Below are 20,972 nucleotides of genomic sequence, written 5' to 3'. Positions count from 1 at the left end.
CATTAAACCAAGTGTGGGCCAGGCGGTGGAGGCGCACGCCTTTAATCCCAGCACTCGGGAGGCAGAGGCAGGTGGATCTTTGTGAGTTCTAGGCCAGCCTGGTCTACAAGAGCTAGTCCCAGGACAGGCTGCAAAACCACAGAGAAACCGTCTCGAAAAAAAAAAAACAAAAACAAAAAAACAAAAAACCAAGTGTGGTTGTGCCTGCCTGTAATCCTGGTATTTAGGAGATAGAAGCAGGAGACTTGGGAAAGACTTGTCAAATTCATCCTTGGCTACATAGTCATAGTTTGGACCATATAAGACCCTGTCTCAAAAAACGAAAGAGGTGGGAATGGTAGAGTGGGAGCCAGATCCATGGGGCAGCTGACCCATGCTTGGCCAAAAAGAGAAGAACCCACAGAAATCCTGAGTTTGGTGACACTGGGCTGGGGAGCTGGGGGAATGAGCACGCGCACGCAGAAGGAAGCAGCTGTTTAGAAAATTCTCCCCAGAGGGAGACGTACATTCCTCCTTCCTTCTCCTCCCCTTCTTGACAGTCTGGGCAGTTGGCTGGCCTAGAACTCACTGCTCACCCAGGCTGGCCTTGAACTCTCCATCCTCCAGGCTGTGACACCTGAGTGCTGGGATTACAAGGTGATTGGCAACACATTTTCCTGTGTGGTCTCTCTCTTTCTTTCCCTCCCTCTCTCCCTTCCCTTGGTCCCTCTCTGTTCTTACACAGGGTCCCCATTTGGCATATAGCTTACTCTTTAGGAGAGGGTGACTGAGCTTCTGGTTTTCCTGCATCTCTTTTGAGATGGAAAAGCAGGTGTGTGCTACCACACCCCGCTTTTATGACAAGCTGGTGCTCTAACCCAGGCGCTCATGCATACCATGCAACCATTTCACCAAACTTAGCCGGTTTTCCAACCTATTTTTTCTTTTTTTTTACTTATTTGTTGATAAGTAAAGTTGCCAGGCATCTCTCGGTTTTTCGTTTATCTGTAGATTTTTCATTTTGTGTAGTTAAATCTTTTTCCTCCTTTATATGTGCCTTCCTGGTTTGTTGCCTTAAGTAGATGCCTTTCTCATTTACAGGTGGTCTACAGTTTTGCTTGTGCAGGTTTTAAGCAGTCGCCTTCTCAGTACTTTATTTTGGGGTGTACTCATCAGTAGTTTTCTTTTTTTTTTAAATATTTATTTATTTGTTATGTATACAATATTCTGTCTGTGTGTATGTCTGCAGGCCAGAAGAGGGCACCAGACCTCATTACAGGTGGTTGTGAGCCACCATGTGGTTGCCGGGAATTGAACTCAGGACCTTTGGAAGAGCAGGCAATGCTCTTAACCACTGAGCCATCTCTCCAGCCCCTCATCAGTAGTTTTCTGATACAACTTATGTTTTAAAATTCTACTAGCGTTTTTTGTAAGAGGTCTTTCTTTCACTGCTGGTTTGGAATAAGTGTTACTGCATTCCTCACAATGTGCACAGATAACTGTCTATTCTCCGCCGCTGATTTGGGGAGAGATCTGTTTAGTACATAACACAACTTGATTATTACAGGATATAGTTTGATTGCGTTGGTAAGTCTTATTTATTTAATCTTCTATTCCCAGGGATTTGGTTTTGGTTGAATATTGTGTATTTTACCAAGAAGTTCTTTCTTTCACAAATGAGAGCTTTGTTTCCTCTTATTTTGCGTTGCTGTGACCAAAATAATCTGACGGAAGTACCTTAAGGAAGATGTTGTTTAGCGCATGGTCTCAAAGGGTCAGTCTTGGCCCCATGCACTCAAGTATGACATCAGGGTGGCAGATGCTCGAGGCAGAGGGCAGCTGCTGACTTTACAGTGGGCCAAGAAGCGGAGAGCAGGACTGGAGGTGATGAACTGTCACACAGGCCTCGCTGTGTAACCTACTTCTTGGCGGGGCCTCACCTTCAGTGTTTCCAGCAAAACAGTGCTTGCATGTGTGTACTAAGCATTCAGACAGCGAGCCTGTGAGGGACATTGCACGCTTATTGTATCCTTTTTTAATTTTACTATTTTAATTGGAGTCTTGCTGTGTTGCCTTGACTGGTGTAGCATTTCCAGCCTCGAGTAATTCTCTTGCCTCAACTTCCCTAGCACCTGGAATTACAGGGTGTGACACTGTGCTCATAGGTGGTTCACTTTTGAGTTTTGGAGGAGCACACACTGATATCCCTGTCAAGCAGTACCACTCCTAATGACAGCACATTTAAATATGTGAGCCTATGGGGGTCAGTTCTATTTCAACCACTACATCCATCGACAGAGCAGTTGGCCGTTGCTTTTTTTTAAAATTAATTTATTGCTGTTTTGTTTCATTTGTTTTTTTTGTTTTTTTTTTTTTTGATGAAACAAGGTTTCTCTTTGTAGCCCTGTCTGTCCTGGAACTCACTCTGAAGACAGGCTGGCTTTGAACTCACAGAGATTCACCTTCCTCTGCCTTTTGGATGCTGGGTAATTTATTTTTATTTTATGTGTGGTAGTGTTTTGCTTAGATGAGCCCATGGAGGTCAGAAGAGGCTGTCAGATTCCCTGGAACTGGAGTTTGGGATGGTTGTGAGCCGCCTTGTGGATACTGATGAGGACCTCTGGAAGATCAACAAGTGTTCTTCACCTCTGAGCCAGGCTGCTTGTTTTCGTGATGGTGGCCATGCTAACTGGGATGTCTGAGATCTCAAAATAGTTTTCATTTTCCTGATGGCTAAGCATGCTGTACACTTTCCATGAACTTATTGGTCATTTTGATTTCTTCTGAGAACTGTCCGTTCAGTTCATTAGCTCTTTTATTGATGGGGTGATTTTCTTGAAGTTTATTTTATGTTGTTTCTTACATACTCTAGATATTACTCTACATATTACTCTACATATTTCTTACATACTCTAGATATTACTCTCCTGCCCAATGTGTTGTCAGCAAACAGCAAAGCTGTTTTTCCCCCATTCCGTGGGCTGTTTCTACTCTGGTGATTGTTTCCTTTGTTAAAGAGGTCTTTAATTTCATGTGTCCCTGCCTGTCATTCTTGGGATTATTCCTGTGTTACTGGTATCTGACTCAGAAAGTCCTTGCATTTCCTATGTTTTGAAGTCCTTTTCTGTAGCATTCTCAGAGTTTCAAGTCCGCTATTAAGGTATTTCATTCATTTTGAATTAATTTAAAAATGGTTACATTTATTTTTTGCTTGTGCAGCACATGGGGGGCACACATGCTGTATAGTGGATGTGTGGAGGTCAGCGGACAACTTTCAGGAGTTGGTTCTCTTTACCATGTGGGTTCTGAGGATCGAATTCAGGCCCTTAGGCTTTGCAGCAAGCACTTTTACTTACTGAACCATCTCACTGGCCCCCATTTTCAATTGATTTTTATGCAGAATTACAGATAGGAATTTTACTTTAGTTTTCTACTATGTACTATATATTACTGTGTACTAAATGTAGAAATCTAATTTTCCCAGCACCATTTTTAAAATTTTATTTTTAAATTAAACTATAGTTACATCGTTACCCCCTTTCTTTACTCCCTCCAACCACTACTGTTTTTCTCAACTCTTGTTCCTTCTCAAATCCGTGATCTATTTTCTTTGTTACTATTGCGCACATGCATGTACAGATATGTGTGTATATAAATGCATAAGCATATAAATAGAACGTGCTGGATCTGTCTAGTGTTATTCGTATAAATATGGTTTTAGTACTGACTGCTTTGTTTTGGATGACCAATTAGGGGCTCATCCTTGGGAAAACTTAATTTCTCCTCTCTCAGCCGTCCTTCATTGCCTGCAGTTCTGTGTCTGGGGTGGGTTCAGGTAAGATATCAGTCTGTTGTGGTGTCCTTCTTTAGGACTTGTTTGGTCAGCCATATTATCTGAGGTATAATGGGTTTAGCATCCCTGTCATGTCTAGGAAGCAGTTTCACAGCAGTTCCTGGTCCTCTGGACCTTAGAATCTTTCCATCTCCTCTTCTGTGGTGTTCTTCAGCCTTAGGCCCAGAACCATTTGTTAAAGAGGCTATCCTTTTTCTAATGTGTGCTTTTGACGCTTTGGTCAAGAATTAGGTGGCAATTGTTGTATGAACTTGTCTTTATCGTGTTCGCTGATCTGCCTGTCTGTTTTTGTTACCATGACTCTAGTATATAACTTAGAGATCGGGCATTTGATACCTCTGTCGTCACTCTTTTTTATATATATAGTTACATGTCTTTGTGCTTCTAATACCATTTTTTTCTTTTTTTTTTCTGTCGTCACTCTTTCTGCTTAGGAATTTTGTGTTCCCATATGAATTTCAGGATTGTTATTTCTAGTTGTGTGAAGAAATGTTACTGGAATTTGATGGGAATTTACTGAATCTGGAGGTTATTTTTGGTAAATAGCCAGTCATCTTCTCATTATTAATTCTGCCAGCCCATGAATGGAAGGCCTTTCCATTGTTCTCACGCCATCTCCAGTGCCTTAGTCTTTGCTGGAGAAATCTTTCTCTTCCTCGGTTAAAATTATTTTTAGGATTATTTATTTATATATTTATTTAGAAACTACTATGAATGGGATTTCTTTTTTTTCCCAACTTATTTCTGCTCAAGTTCACTGGTATGTAGAAAAACTACTGACTTTTTTTTTAACCCTACCACTTATAGTAGAAGCACTACAGTGGATATGATTTTAATCCTACTACTTATAGTAGAAGCACTACAGTGGATATGATTTTGACTTTCTGCTTTCCCGTTTGTGTCAGTGTTTTTTTTTTTCTTACGGCTCTAGCTTAAAGATTGAATATTACTGAGCAGGAGCAGTGAGAATGGGCAGATTTGTCACGTTCTTAATTTTAGAGAAGGTGCTCTCAGTTTTCCCCTTTAGTGGTTTGTCATCTGCAGCCCTCTTTTATTTATTTGTGTGCATGGTGTATGTGTAAACGCACGTGTGTGACGGTGTGCTCACCTGTGCGTGTGCACGTGGAGCTGACAGCATCAAGGATCTTCACTGGCTGTTCCCCATCTCAAGTAAAGGGTCTTACTGAACCTGGAGTTTGCCATGCTGGCAAGACTGGTTTATCAGCGAACCCTTAGATCCTCCTGTCTCCCAGGCCCATGGTGAGGGGCAGGAACAGCTTTTCCAAGTGTGGGGTGAGGGTTGGGGGAGGGGCCGCAACTCTCCCAGCTTTATCATGTCAGGGTGATTGGGGTCCATTATCCCAGGGCCTGCGAGGGACAGGGTCAGCTCTCCCTGGGCCAATGAGGGGTGGGGCCAACTCAGCAAGGCCCTTATATTTTAACTCATGGTCCAACACATGGTTCGACCCTGGATCACATGCGCTCCTGTGGGAACAATGGGCAGTGGTGTATCGTGGCACCCCGGGCCATGGACATTGGTATAGACCCTAGCTGGGGTAAGATAGTCCTCAGCAACTTTTGAGCCCAGATGTCACTATGGCACAGTCCCCTCAGATCGGCAAGGTGGCCCCAGGTGACAACCCAGACCTCGTGCATCTGCGTGGCCTTCATTGGTACCAGGAGCTATGGATATTAGCACAGACCCTGGCACAGTAGGGCCACAGACCCACTGTAGCCCAGGCCTGGGCATGGATGCCGCCATGGCCCCAGGTGATAGTATAGTTTATTCCGATCTGTATGATCCCTGTGGCAACATGACCCTCAGGTCCCAATATGGCCTCTGGTATCCTGGGCATGTGTGCGGCCTTCGGTGATAGCAGGAGCTGCTGGCATCGAAATAAACCCTGGCTGTGATAGGGCCGTGGAGCCAGACATGGCCCCTGGTTGCAGTTTGGTCCCAGTTGGCACCCTGGCCATGGGTAGCAGTGTAGTCCCCTCAGATGTCCCTTGGTGGCAGATCAGAGCCCAGGCATCTGTGTGGCCATGGGACCCAGGCCATGGACATCAACACAGACCTGGCTGTGATAGGACCATGAACCCAGACATGGCCCTCAGCAGCAGCCCAAGTCCGGATGGTACCCCGACTGCAGGGTGGCCCTCAGACACCAGCATGGCCCCAAGAGGGGTCCCAGATACTGGGCTCCCACCCAGTCCTCAGTGGCTATCAGCATAGATCATCCTGCCGTAGGGCCACATGTTCTGCTTGGTGCGCGCTGATCGACTGCATACCCAGGCTTGCTTCATCCTTTTGATGATTATTCCTTTTACTCATAGGTAGTGCCCTTGTTTCTCTTTAATTTTGAAGTCTACTTTCTCTGGTTTCGGAATCGTTGCACCCACTTGCTCTCAACTTTCATTTGCTTGTTTTAGGTCTTTGACTCGGCCTGTGGGCTCCAGCATCTTTCTCAGTCGATGAAACCTGCATTCAGAGTGGAGCTGTGCCTTAGCAGAGCCGCCTGGTGCCTGCACCTTTTAGCTTGTCAGCCAGCATCCAGTTTCCAGGCTCTCTGACTGTGGTTGTTCCCGCTCTCTGGTCTAGGTGCCCAGGGTAACTCAGTATCAGTCAGCAAATTCCCTCTTGAGATGGCATCTCTTTGCCCTCTTAATCACGTAGACTGCACTGTAGAGTGAGAAGGTGGCTTTTCTCTCTGTGACTGTCCACACACCTGTGCAGATGAACCTGCGCTGGTCTTGAGGCAGGGCTTTCTGCAGGAGCCTCTGTGCCCTCCTGCTGCAGTGGCTCTCCTCCATACTCCTGCTCGCTGTGGCGCCCTTCCGAGGGGAGGAGCCTCTTCCCTCACTGCTGGAACAGTCCTCTTGACTCAGTATGGAGGCAGCTTCTAGTCTTTTCTTTAATTTTTTATTTTTAAATTTTATTTATGGATGAGACAGGGTTTCTTTGTAGCTTTGGAGCTGTCCTGGAACTAGCTCTTGTAGACAAGGCTGGCCTCGAACTCACAGAGATCCTCCTGCCTCTGCCTCCCAAGTGCTGGGATTAAAGATGTGCGCCACCACTGCCTGGCTATAGTCTTTTTTTTTTTAACTTATTTATTATTATTTTGTGTGTATGAGTGTTTTGCCTGCATGTATTATGTAAGTACACCACATGTGTGCCTGGAACCCACAGAGGTCAGAAGAGGGCATTATCAGATCCCCTGGAGCTAGAGTTATGGTTAGCTGTAAGCCTCCGAATGGGTGGGTGCTAGGAACTGATCTGGGTCTCCGAGTGCTTATAACTACTGAGCTATCTTGCCACCGCTCTATATATTTTTTTTTTTAAATCTCTGTTTGGTGTGTGTGTGTGTGTGTGTGTATGGACATGTTCTACAGTAACTTGTGTCTTGTATGGACAACATTGGATATCAGAATTAACTTTAAACCTCATTGGTGACAGGTGCCCCTCCCCCCCATGTGTGTTTGTGTGTAGCTGTGCTGGAGCTCACTATGTAAACTAGGCTGGTTTTGAACTCACAAGATCCACCTGCCTCTGCTTCCCGAGTGCTGGGATTAAAGGTGTGTGCATCACTGTGCCTAGAGAGACAGGATCTCTCAATCACTTCTGTGTACACTGGTTCAAAGGCGATTTCCATCTCTCGTCCCTTCCTGCTATAGGAGCACTGAGATTAAAGATATTTGTTAGCATGACCTGCTTTAGGTGGGTCTGAGGATTTGAACTTGGATCTTGTCTGAGTCATCTCCTTTAGTCTGTTGTCTTCATTGAAAGGCATTGGTGGCTTCTTGAATAATAGTGTGAGATTACAAGACTCTTCTCTGCCTCTAAACCCTTTCTTCAGTGGTTCTGGCATCTGTGGGCAATCCTGCCCAGACAATTGCTGTAAGTTAAATAAAGTTCAAATAAGACATTTTTTAGATAATCCATGCATTTCAGAAGAAAAGTTTATGTTTAAATAGCAGAACTCAGTGTTGCGTCTTCTTGACTTTGCTTTTAAAATCAGCCTTGAGGAGGTTTTACATTTTATATTTCAGAAAATAGGATCATTGGATTCCTAAACAGTTGTCTTCTGGAGATAACTAACAAAATTAATGATGCCCCCCTTTTTTTCCTTTAAAAATTAAGTAAAACTACCTAAATTTGCCACTTAGGGACTCTGCGGTAAAACACCAATCTGTTGATCATCCATTAAGTGATTTATGCTAACAACAGAGTAAAACCAGAAAAATCGTGTGTGTGTATTGTGTTTTCCCTCTTCTGAAGGCCGTGTGCGTATCCTCAGCTCATGTTTCCTTTGTTATTGTAACCAGGATCTGTTCATTGTGGAGTGTTGTGAACAAGGTGCTTTCCCAAGGAGAAAAGTGTTTGCACAAACGCTCCCTAAATGCTTTAGCTCCTGGAACTTAAGGAATGGTAGTTAATAAACCACCCTACACTTAGTCTCTTAAGGAAATATGTGCTTTGGCTTTTCAAATATTTCACAGATATTTCCCCAGGTGTCATGAACCCTAGATATAATCCTCTGACTTGGGAGGCTAAGGCAGGAGATTAAAGAATTCAAAGCCAGCCTGGGTTATATAGGAAGACTTTTCAAAGCCAAAAAAATAAGTTTTATTTGTAAGGTTCTGCTTTTTTTCCACTCATGAAAACTCTAGAGCTGTGTGTGTGCTTGACTTGTTTGTTTTAAGGTACATGATGTTCTCAGGGATTGTGGTGTATAATATGGATAGGTTTTTTTTGTCTGAAGAATAGCCATTGTATGTTATATAACACTTATCCATTCATCTGGATGGACGCTTGTGTTCCTACCGCCTCTTGGTTGTCGTGAACAATGCCCCTGTGAATACAGGAGTGCAGATCTGTGTTGAGGCTGTCGTGGAAGGTGTTGCTTCCTAGATTTCTTTTTTAGTTAGTTTGTCGTTTGTTTATAGGAAGCTACTGATTTATGTGTGTTAATTTTGTATCCTGCTTATTAGCTGTAAAAAGTTATTGGTGGAGATTTTAGGGTAATACACTGCTATGGTCTGAATATTTGTGCCTACTCCCCAAATTCATATGTTGAAATTGGCTCAAAAGATAAAATGTGGGGGATGCATTGCCTCTGGTGAATGGGATTAGTACCTTTTTGAAGTGACCCTAGACTAGCCCTTTTTAAGGCCACAACTAGAAGTTTCAAATCTTTGGAACAGAAATTGGGGCTGAGCAGGCAGTAAACCTACAGTACCTTCATCTTGGACTTCTGTCTCCAGGATGGACAGATGGACATAAATTCATTCCTGTTGTGTGTGAGCTATCTCGTGTGTAGAATTTATTAAATCAGACTGAAAGAACCAAGATATACATTGTCTGGCTTCCGCTGTGGAAAGCCATAGTTCAGAGTTTGAGAATGGGTGGGGTTTATTCAGGAGTAACAGAGAAGAGAAGAGGCTCTGTGAATCTGTTTGTTCTTCTGTAACAATATTACAGACAGCGTAGTCTACATACAGATTTGGTGTCTAGTCAAAGGTCTGATTTCTTTAGTCAGCATGGCTGTTTCGCTCTGTTCTCCAGCGAAGGCAACGACCCTCAACATTAGTGGAAGGGCCGGAGCGCAGAAAAGGGCCCACGAAACCCTGCATAACTTAATCACTGCTCCTGGAGGCCCACTTCTCTCTTTTTCTGTTCATTCGTTTTTTTTTTCTTTCTTCTTGTTTTATTTTTTATTTTTGACAAGATAAGGTCTCACTATGTAGCTCTGGCTTGCTTAGAATTTACTATATAGACCAGGCTGGCCTTAAACTCAAAGAAATTCACCTGCCTCTACTTAGTGAGATTAAAAGCATGCACCACCGTGCCCAGCATGGCCCCTCTTCCTCCTACCACCACAGTGATTAATAAATAGAGATTAAGTTACACCATGAGTTTTGGAGGGGACACACAGTCAAGCCAGAGCACAGGCTTAGGTAGAAAAACAGTCAAGCTGCCCTGAAGTTGAAACTGAAGTGTCAGCATTCCAGACCCTTACAGGATGAGCTGGCGCATCTAAGGCCTTTATATTCCCTACGGCTGTTGGAGAATGGGGTGCATCTGTGTCTGCAGGCAAGGAGTCAGATGTTGAAGGGGCTGATAATGGATGGTGTAATGGTGGCAGCAGAAATCCTCTCCAGTACTGACTGGGGTGGGGGTGCTGGATGCTGAGGGGAGCAGCTCGGAGCACAGCATCAGTTACAGGATTTTTTAGATTAAGATTTGAAAATGAGTTCTTTTGCTACTGCCATATACTGTCGTGACTCTGTGATTTTTGTCTTTCAAAATCTGTCAGGTGGGCCTTAATGTTTAGATTGATAATTACAAAGTTAGAGTAAGATATGGTTGCGTAAACATATGTGTGTATTGTTGGATGTGGTGGCCCACACCTTTAATCCTAGCACTCAGGAGGCAGAGTATTTTATGGAGCAAGTTCCAGGACAGCCAGGGCCACTTTGTGAGACCCTATCAGAAAGAAACAAGACGAAGTGTTTTGTAAATGTTTATAATAAAAAATTTGTATTCCATTGTCAAAAGTGTATTTGATGGAAAAATGATTTTCTATAGAAACTTTTATCATTTCCTACATTACTACAGTACATTCAAGATACTTGAGCTTAGGGGTATGAAGCCAGGTGGTGGCGGCGCACACCTTTAAACCCAGCACTCGGGTAGGGTTCTGAGTAAACTAGTGTCTATTGTAGTTATGTGTATTGGGAATGTATGATCGAGTTGAAAAAAGAAGTTAGAGCAAGGTCTAGAGTCAAATGTGGCCGTTGTAACGCAGAAGATGTGTGTAGAGATAATGGGCAAAGCATCGAGTATGAACTAAGTTCCAAAGGTGTGGGAGGACGGGAGGAGGAAGAGGCCCGATGAATATCCCCGAGAACGTCTTGTGTCACAATGTAGAGAGCAGGAGACTTGGAACACTCAGTTCCAAAATGGGATGTCTTTATCAAATTCCTCCCTTCAAGGACCAGACGAAGTGGGTGAATCCAAGGAAGTTGTGTCTTCCGGACACAGCAGGACTGACAGAGACACACAGAATCTTAGCACCGAGGAGGGGAAGTGGATGCAAAGCCCCACCCCAATTAAGAAGCTATTTACAGCTAATAACTTTTGGGAAAGGGAAAATTAGTTTTCTCCAATGGAGCATTGCCATGGGGTCTGTCAGCCACACTCCAGGGCAGGCTCCATCCCCTGGAGTAGCTGGCCAAGCAAGATGGACTCAGTGATTGGTGTTTGCGGGCTTTTTGTTTTGATATTTCATCTTAATAGTATTTTGTTTTGATTTGATTTTTGGTTTTTTTATTGTTGTTTTGGAGAGAAAAAAATGTGAAGTTAGGTGGGGAGGATGTGGGAGGTGTTAGGCAAGGGGGGTTATTAAAATGTATATGAAAAATCATCTATTTTTCTTTGCTTGAAAATAGATTTTTTTTCACACAGTATAGTTTGATTATGGTTTCCACTCCCCCCAGTTCCTCCCCAGTTCCTATCCAGATCCATACCTTTCTGTCTTTAGAAAATAGACACCTAGCCAGGTGGTTGTGGCACACACTTTTAATCCCAGCACTTATGAGGCAGAGGCAGGTGAATCTCTGAGTTCGAGGCCAGTCTGATCTACAGAGCAAGTTCCAGAACAGGCTCCAAAGCTACACAGAGAGACTCTGTCTTAAAAAACCAAAAAAGAAAAAGAAAAAAAAAAAGAAAGGAAAAGAGAAAAAGACAGACATCTAAAAAGTAGATAATAATAAAATATAGTAAGATAAATAAAAAAACAAATCAAATATGGTAAAATAAATATGAAAAAGAGCCAAAGAAAATGCTGAAGAAATGCATAGATGCAGACACACACATGTTGGAAGACACAGGGATCCCATAAAACCCCAAACCAGAAGCCATAATGTGTACACAAAGGACCTCGACTTGTTAGTCTGGTGCTCACCGTCTGTCGCTGTGGGGTCTACCCTCAAGAGACTCCCCTGGAGAAAACTCATTTTTGGTTTGCAGGTGGCAATCAGAGCTTGCTTCTAGGTTAGGGGTGGGGGCAGTGTGTCCACTTCTTTCAGCTCTAGGACCCCATCTGGTGTAGACCTGTGCATGCTGCCACAGTCTCTGAGTTCCTGTGTGTGCCAGCCCTGTTGTGCCTAGAATGCCTTGGTGTCTTGATGCCTCCATTTCCTCAGTTCCCTGAGTCCTGAGGGGAGGGACTCTGTAGTAAATGGAGCTATGGGCTGTGTCCTGTCGCCCGGCTAGCTTATACCCCGAAATAACACACAAATTGTATTCACTTAAACACTGCCTGGCCCATTAGCTCTAGTTTCTTATTGGCTAACTTTCACATCTTGATTCAACCCATTTCTAATAATTTGCATGTCACCACGAGGCCATGTCTTACCAGGAAAGATTCAGCCTGTCTGACCTGGCGGCTGGCTACATGGCGGCTCTCTATCTCTGCCTTCTTCCTCCCAGAATTCTGTTCTGTCTACTCCACCCACCTAAGTGCTGCCCTATCAAAAGGCCAAGGCAGTTTCTTTATTTGACCAATGAAAGCAGCGCATAGAAAGAAGACCCTCCTACACCAGGATTTGATGGAGCCGTCCCCTTTATGGATTAGTGTCTGCCACTTTCTGCCTAATGTCTGGCTGTGGGTCTCTGTATTTGTTCCCATTGCTGCAGGAGGGAGCGTCTCTGATGCTGGCAGGTCCTGAGAGGTCGCGCGGTTTCCTGGTCTGCCTTGCTCTCTGCTTCCTTCTCTAGCTAAGTGTCGCTGTCGCTTCTGTAGGCAGATAGCCAGTGGCTGCCGTGTTAATAGTTACAGAAGATCCTTTGTGTTCTCTATTTCTGCTGCCCACTGCTCACAGCTCCTCTTTATTGTCATTTCCTTTCCTTTACTGTCCGAGTTAAAGTTCCTGGAAAGAACAGTACCTTCCCCCAAACCTTCTACGAGCCTGATCCCCCCGGTGAGGTCTTGGGTGACTGGAGAGGTTGTCATGTTGCAGGTCCAGAACCTAGGAAGAGTTTATCTTGGGCTGCTTTTAGCTCCCTAAATAACCACTTCTTGCCCATCTCTGTCTGACCTAACATCCTGGTGTCTAATGAGTGAAACGTTTTGAGATGTATTGACTGGCCGCTACGTTCATGCCGAAAGCTAAGTAAGAGTGTCATCAGCGAGCATCTAGGCTGACAGCAGAGATGTCTGGCTTTGCTGGGAGTCAGCTCTCTGATGTCCCACCAGTGTGTTTGAAATGTGGATTTGATTTAACTTCATGAAAATGTTACCATGTTGAACATGGGATTTGGGGTAACTTGAGTCTGTGTTTCATGGTCATGGCACTGATATTTGTCTCTAGAATTATCTATCCTTCCCTATGTTGAGGTCAGAGCTAAGTTTTGACAGTTAGGTATTCATCCTGTCCTGCATTGCCCTCAGGGATATCGTGAAGAAAATGTCTCAGCATTCGCTTTCACCAAGTTTAATTGTACTCTGACTGGGGACATCTGTGGGCTGTAGACCCAGATGCTGTGATACAATATCCTGATAAAGCAACCTAGGGGAGAAAGGGCTCCTTCCAACTCTCTGCTTCACAGTCTATCTCACCTCCTCAGTCAGTTCAACCAAGAAAATCCCTCCCAGGCATGTCTTCAGACCAGCCTAAGCTAGACTGGTCCTCAGGCCTCTCTTCCCACATCCACAGCCAAGCTAACCATCCCAGCTACCTAGGAAATTAACTCTGACTCTGCATAGTAGACGCACTTGGATTTGCAGCCGGAAGCCATGGACTGTGTTAATTTTATAAAAACCTTAAAGCTGGTCCAGCACAGAGTGCTGTGTGGAGTGGCTGCTGTGGAGAGGCTGCCTAGAGGGGGCACACCAGGCCTCTCCTAGAAAACACTCAACAAGTTAAGTGATTAGCTGCCTAGAGGGGGACACCAGGCCTCTACTAGAAAACATTCAACAAGTTAAGTGATTGGCTGCCTAGAGGGGACACCAGGCCTCTACTAGAAAACACTCAACAAGTTAAGTGACTAGCTGCTTATTGGATTTAAATGGTTTGTCTAGTACTAATATATTAATGCAATAATAGATATTGTTTACTATTTTTATTTATTAATACTTTTATTAAAAGTGTATTCCTGTGATTGGGGAGGAAGATTACCTATACTAAAGGAAGTTACCTTAAAGCTATTTTTGGAAAACAAAGAATGATTGACAGGTTTATGGTGGGTTATTTGTATAATCAAGGCTAAGGGAGCCAGGGTAACAGAAGGACGTCTCTAAGTGAATGGTAGACTTTTGGGGGTAGGAAACTCTGGGGATGGGGTTTGAAGTAGAGTTTAGATGAGTACAAGGCAAATGCTTGTAGAGCGTGGCTGTGGAGGTGGAAGGCCGTGTGAAAGTGGCGGAGCAGTGAGCGCGGCGTTCTCAGTGACAGGACACTGAGTTAAGGTTTCCATAAATCTGTTGTTTTTGTACTGTAATTTTATTTCATGTTTTAATTTTTCATGTACACACAGATATAACTAGTTCGTCATGAGGTGTTCAGTCACATGTAGATCAGTATGACTTTAAACATGAAACTTTTTCTTTTTCAGGGACATTATGATAACACACTTTGAGCCTTCCATCTCCTTTGAGGGACTTTGCAGTGAGGTCCGAGATATGTGTTCTTTTGACAATGAACAGCCGTTCACCATGAAATGGATAGACGAGGAAGGTGAGTGACTGGGGGAAGGGGTGCTACCTGTGTGCGCATTTGCTTTTAGATAAAGTAAGAGTCCCAAGAAAGTCGAGAGAAAGATAAAGTAGAAATTTAACGCCACGCTTGAGTACTTAGAATAAGATAGAAGATTTAAATCAAAGTGCACAGTCTTTGCCTTTCCCTCTCCAAAATGAAGTAAGGCAAATGTTTTATTGGTGTGACATTTTAACTTAATTTTGATTATAAATTTCTTATATTTTAATATAAGAGTTTACTTGTTCTTAACTGAATGTACCGTAAAGAAAATGTCGGCGCAATCAGCAATTGTGGTCATTTTACTTCAGGGCAGTGTTAGTGACTTGTACCCACGAAGCCCTGTGAACTGTTTGAGGATAGACATTGCTTGTCCTCACACTCAAGAGGCTCATCGCAGTGTTAGACAGGGTTCTCTTAAGGACCAGGGCTGATAGATTGATAGAATGGGCAGCTTCCTCAGTTCGAGGACATTGAGTTCAGCCTTCTCACCCTCCACTGCCTTCATGTGTGTCTGGTGCCTAAGGAGACCAGAAGAGGGTATCTGATCCCCCTGGAGGAACTGGCTGCAGAAGGTTGTGGTGCCGGGAACTAAACTTCTACAAGAACAACAAGCAACAAGTGCTTTTAACTGTTGAGCCACCTCTCCAGCCCCTAAATTGACTTTTTTTCTTCTTTGTTTAAATAAAGGCAGGTCTTGTTATGTGGCCCTGGCTGATATGGAACTTGCAGTGACCGCTTCTTTGTCTCCTTATGTGAGCTGTCACCCCTAATAACAAAACATTTCAGGTGGATAGTAACTGTGTCACCATTACTGCCATATGCTCTTACATAGAACAGGGAATGGTAGACAGGATTTTTATTTTACTTTATTTTGTTTTAGTTCTCTGCATAGTTTTAAATTTTTTATTTTTAACTGACTGAATATATAATTATGAGATGCAGTATTATGCCTTTCCTTTGTGTGTGTGTTTAATGTGAGTAGGTGTTTTGCTTACATGTGTGTGTCTGCATCATGTGTGTCCAGTGTCTGAACAGGCCAGAAGAGGGCCCTGGGTCCCCTGGACCTGGAATTACAGAGAGCTGTTGGCCGGCGTGTGGTTACTGGGAGTAGAAGCCCGGTCCTCTAGCAATGGTACTGAGGCTGTGACAGGCCTGACCTGTTTTTAGAAGACTGGGATTTTGGTCTAGAAAAGTTATATTTGAATGTTGTAGGCTGGGTTAAATAGGCCTCCTGGTAGGATCTTGTGCAAAACAGTATTGCTGAGAGCAATATGGATTATATAGGCCCAGCATTCAGAGAAACAGTATTAAAAACTGGGCTAGAGACTATTCTTGTGATGTTTTGGCAAAAGAATGTGGCTTCTGCTGTGGTATAGTGGGAAGTTTCTTTCCTGCCCACCAGTTCCCAAATAACCTACACAGAGACTTAATATTAATTATAAATGCTTGGCCAGCATCTCAGGCTTGTTGCTAGCCGACTCCTACGTTTAAATTAGCTCGTATTTCTTAACTACCCTCTGTTATGTGGCGGTGCCTTCTTTGGACACGGCATGTTTATCTCCTGCTTGCTCTGTAGCTCTCACAGCTCCTGACTCCGCCCTTCTTCCCAGGATTCCGTGTGACTCTCCCCCTAACCTTATCTTGTCCTGCTATGGGCCAGTTGGTTTCTTTATTAAGCCAATCACAGGGACATATGTCCAGAGTATAAAGGAATATTCCACACTGTAGTCCTAAGACTTTGCCTGAGGTTAAATTGCAAAGACAATTTCTTGAAGGACATTTCAGGACATGATATTAACTGTCATGTCATTATTAGTAATCACTCTTATGCAGGTCTACGGTGAAAAATAGCAAGTGAGACAAAAAGAAATACAAAACTACAGTATGAAGAGAAAAAAGAGGGGGAGGAAATTGAATGTTGGAGTTGAGGCTTGTGCTAAGAGATAAGGGGATTAAGGAGAGGCCTGGTCCACACGGGGCAAGACCCTACCCAGCTAAGCTTCCAACTTGGGAAAAGAAAGGGCCTGAGGAATTTTCTGCCCTTTTTTTGTTTTTGTTTTTCTAGACAGGGTTTCTTTGTGTAGTCCTGGCTGTCCTGGAACTCACTCTGTGGACCAGGCTGGCTTCGAATTCACAGAGATCCGCCTGCCTGTCTCCTATGTGCTGGGATTAAAGGCGTGCGCCACCACTGCCCGACTGAATTTTCTGCTCTTAAGAGGCTACAAAGAAAGTTTCTGCAAAGGTGATTCAAGGCGAGGACCAGGCTCCCAAATGGGCATCTGAACTTGGCACTGTTGTCCTTACGGTTCTGTCCTTAGAGTCATGAGAAATCCATGAGGAACGGTGTAGGGAATCTTCCTCCGCGGTGAAGGAGAGCTCCTGAGGCCTGGCGTGTGGCAAGGGGAGTCCCTGCATGGAAACCCCGAGGTGCCATTGTGTGAAGCTCTGAAAGGGAAGCCTGCATTGTATTGGAGACCCCACGATGTTATAAGTACTGGTGCCATGGGTTCTCTCCCAAGGAGTTCCCGGGGAGTGGAACCAGCCCAAGAGAGATGAGTATCTTGCAGGCAACAAAGCTGGAAAGGCAGAGCCACTAAAGATTTATACTTTTCAGTATTTCCTAACTATGTCCTGATTCTTCCCTTTTTGAATGGTAATATATATCACATGTTGGAATATTTTTTTCCCTGAGAGTTATAGTTAAGAGATTGCCTTGAGTCTCAGAAGAGACTTTGAACTTTGGACTTTTAAACAGTGTTGACCATGTTAGATTATGGGAGTTTTGAAGTTGGACTAAATGTATTTTGCATTATGATATGGCCATGAACCAATGGGGGCCAGGAAGTGGAATATGGATTTAAATATAATGAACATGTGACCTAAGTTTTGTGTTCTGCATCTTGTCAGGTTATTTTACAAATAGTTGGGTATTTCATATCTAACAACGGTTTTTAGAGCCTAATTATTTGGTTTTTTTTATAGGTGAAAAAAATAGGTGTATTGAAAACAAGAACAACCTAACGATTAATATGTGGGTTTTATCAATCCCTTAATTCTCTCAAAGTCAACTTCAGTGAGCAAATACTAAGAATGTATTTGTGTTTATTCTATAAATTTAGATTTGGTGATAGAGTTAGCTTTCCTGGTCATCTTTGTTTCATAATGACTTACATAGAATGCTTTACCTATCAAACATGGTCAAAGAAAGGTCACATGTGACACACAGGCACTCAGTTCAAGAAAAACGAAAGAGATTGAATATATTATCTGTGATGACTTACTTTCCAGCTTCCTTATGGTTATACAGAAGTGCTAATAACCTCTCCAAACCACCCAGAGCCTAATCCATTATGACAAAAGGTTCATAGTCCAAACATGCTCTTCTTGTTCTTTGTCTTGTCCACCTGTGGTTTAGGTTCCTTGATTGCTTCTCTGCTAGTTCTGAAGACCTGTGGAGTACTGACTGCAGTACCTACTCCTGTCACAGAAAGGGGGACTCTGAGTTAAAACAGCGTATACCACCGCTCCTCGGGGAAACTCGTTGCTGTTCTCTGGAAGCGGTTGGTGTTCCAGGACTAACACTGCTTTGAGTCAGCCTTCTCTTCCTAGGCCAAGGCGTTTGTAGTTCAGTAACTTGCTTAGACTTTGTCCTGCAGAGTTGAAGTCACATGTTCGTTTGAGCATTGTAGACCTTCTGTGATAAAGTTAAAACTGCCCCATTAGGTAACATCCATACCCACATAAATCTCTTTTAGACAAGATCCCATCTACACACTTCTGAGGTTTGAGAGGCTCTTATGCTTAGCTAAGATCCTGGTGTAGAGATGGTGAGGTGGCTAAGCAGTTAAGAGTAAAAACTGCTTCCATAGAGGACCGCAGCATCCATGGGGGGGGGGGGGGAGGCCCATAACTGCCCGCAACAGCTGCAGCCCTCAGGGATCCAGCAGCCTCTGCCAGCAACTGCTCTGCAAACACACTTACCTGGCCCCATATGCACCATTTTTTACGAAGTCTTGGTGTTCACTAAAAGCTCCATGAATCTGATCTTTGCTGTTAGTATGTTTCTTATTTTTATGACTTATAGATTGAAATGGAGAGGCAGCTTTATTTTCAAACTGAGCAAGACTTGGCAGGGAAAGGTTTTTCTTTTAGATACTTTTGAAATCCAAGTTTCACCAAAAATTATTCCAGTCTTGACATTTCTCTATATCCATATCTACATAGGCGGTTGAAAGAAACCATTTTGGAGGATAGCTTGGTAGTTGAGGGCACTAGGTGCTCTTCCAGAGGACCCACATGGCAGCTCACACCTGTCTGCAACTCCAGTTCCAGCGCTTCTGACGCTCTCACACAGATGCACATGCAGGCAAAACACCTACGCACATAAAATAAAAATGAATACTTTAGAAAAAAAGGAAGAAGCCTTTTGATACTTTGAACCTTCTATGTAGTTATTGTGATTTATTTCAGCCACTGTTTTTAGGATTATTTTCTATGTTGCCTTCAGTAACAGTGATGTCACACTTTGTTCACTTTCCAATCATTTTCTCTGTTCTCGGGGCTTCACAAACAGCCCATGACTGCCATCTTCTGCCTTTCATTAGATGGAAAAGGCCATGAAATTCTTTTCCTTTTGTTCCAGTTTCTGGTTTGGTTACCTATTTCTGTGTAGCACTGTCTTACAAGTTGGTGGGTTGAAAACTTCCTTTTCACGGCTCTGTGAGTTATCAGGGCTAATGTTATAAATGCCCAGAAAAGATAAAGGGATTAAGGCTTCAGCAGCTGAGTTGAAGAAAAGAATAGAGACACTGTTTTCTTTGAGATAGCGTGGAAAGGAAATGACTTCACTGTGCTCTCATTGTAAACTGAGTGTGATTGAAGATTAGGCAGAATCAATGGCATCTAGCGTGGAGGAATGTTTCATGTAACCACAGCAGGGGGCGGATCCAGTTCAGGCCCCGGGTTTGCTCTAAGTGACTTGTTCATTGAGGAATGGTGTCATGCTGTATTTATGTCACCTCTTGACTCCAGGAATGACTCAGCACTTTGGTTAGTCAGGAGAGGTGTTTCTTCCTCCTTGTCCGTGTTACTAAAATTTAGCACTGAACATTTAAGAGTAACTCAAGCGGGTGTCCATCCCTAAGTAGGACATCTGTGACATCCTTCTCACCAAAGGTTCAGGGAACGTGGCAGAGGAGGGGTGCGAAGAATGTGAGAGACACAGGATGGGGAGTGGTGCTGTGGAGTGATGTCTTTGGGCTCACTAAAGCTACGGTTACGCACACAAGAGTGAGTCAGCGAGATCAGTCATCATTCCAGCAGACAGTGCTCATAGGCTGTTAACAAAAAAAGAAGACATGAAAGGGAATAGGGATCTGTTGGGGTGCCTGGGAAGAATGGAGGAAGAGTTGGGGGCCCCTTGGAAAGTGCAGTTGGAGTGTACACTATCTGGATGCATTGTTTATATGTGTGCAAAAGTGGGGGCTGCTGAAATGGTTCAGCAGCACAGAGCCCTTGCTGCTCTTGCCAAGGACCCAGGTTCAATTCGCAGCACCCACAGGTGTCTTACAACTGTTTGGAACTCCAGTTCCAGGGGATCTGATGCCTTCTGACTGCCACAGGCACACATGTGGTACACATATATTATGCAAGCAAAATGCTTAATCAAATTATCAATCTAAAAAAGTTTTTTTTTAAATGGCTCAAGCTGGACTATCTTATTCCAGGGTGCTTTGGTGTTTTCTTTCCTGTGACTTGACTGAGCAATGATGTAATGGGAAAGAAAATCTTTGACAAAGTCACTCCTTAGGGAAAGATCCCAACCAGCCATAGTATGACAGGGCAGCTGCTTTTACTCCTCTTTTAAGGAAACTAGTATCAGACCTGGTGGTATAGACCTTGGGAGACTGATGCAGGAGGATTATGTGCTTGAGGCCAGCCAGCCTGAGTAATTTATTGAGACCCTATCCCCAAACAGAAAAAAACAGGGGTAGGGCTTAGAGTGCTTGCCTGGCCTGGTCCTGGGCTCCATCCACAATAATACTAAGGAGAAGGAGGAGGCAACAGACTGGCTCCTAAACGTCCCCATCTAAGTGAGCCATGTCAGCCTGAAGGTAGTCAGAGCAGGTTTGCTACTGTGTGTGTATGTGTGTGCGTGCACGTGACACACATGCACATTCATGCAGTACAGAGTGGTTTTTTGAGAAAGGCTTTTCTGTATTTTTTGGAGCCTGTCCTGGAACTAGCTCTTGTAGACCAGGCTGGCCTTGAACCACAGAGATCCACCTGCCTCTGCCTCAGAGTGCTGGGATTAAAGGCGTGCGCCACCACCGCCTGGTTCAGAGTGGTTTTTATATGTAGAAATTATGGTGTCTGGGCCCTG

General features: G+C 43.8%; 1 protein-coding gene across 1 annotated transcript in view; it reads left to right on the top strand.

The window, feature by feature from the left end:
* The window catches only part of Prkci (protein kinase C iota), a 57,578-nt gene that overhangs the window by 4,292 nt on the left and 32,314 nt on the right, over positions 1-20,972 (top strand). Inside the window, exon 2 of the mRNA XM_075950443.1 lies at positions 14,448-14,569. Coding sequence (XP_075806558.1) covers positions 14,448-14,569 — 122 coding nt within the window. The remainder of the gene's footprint in view (positions 1-14,447; positions 14,570-20,972) is intronic.

The sequence above is a fragment of the Microtus pennsylvanicus genome, chromosome 16 (genome assembly GCF_037038515.1).
Source record: "Microtus pennsylvanicus isolate mMicPen1 chromosome 16, mMicPen1.hap1, whole genome shotgun sequence".
NCBI classification, from domain to species: Eukaryota; Metazoa; Chordata; class Mammalia; order Rodentia; family Cricetidae; genus Microtus; species Microtus pennsylvanicus.
This window is presented reverse-complemented; position numbering and strand designations above follow the sequence as displayed.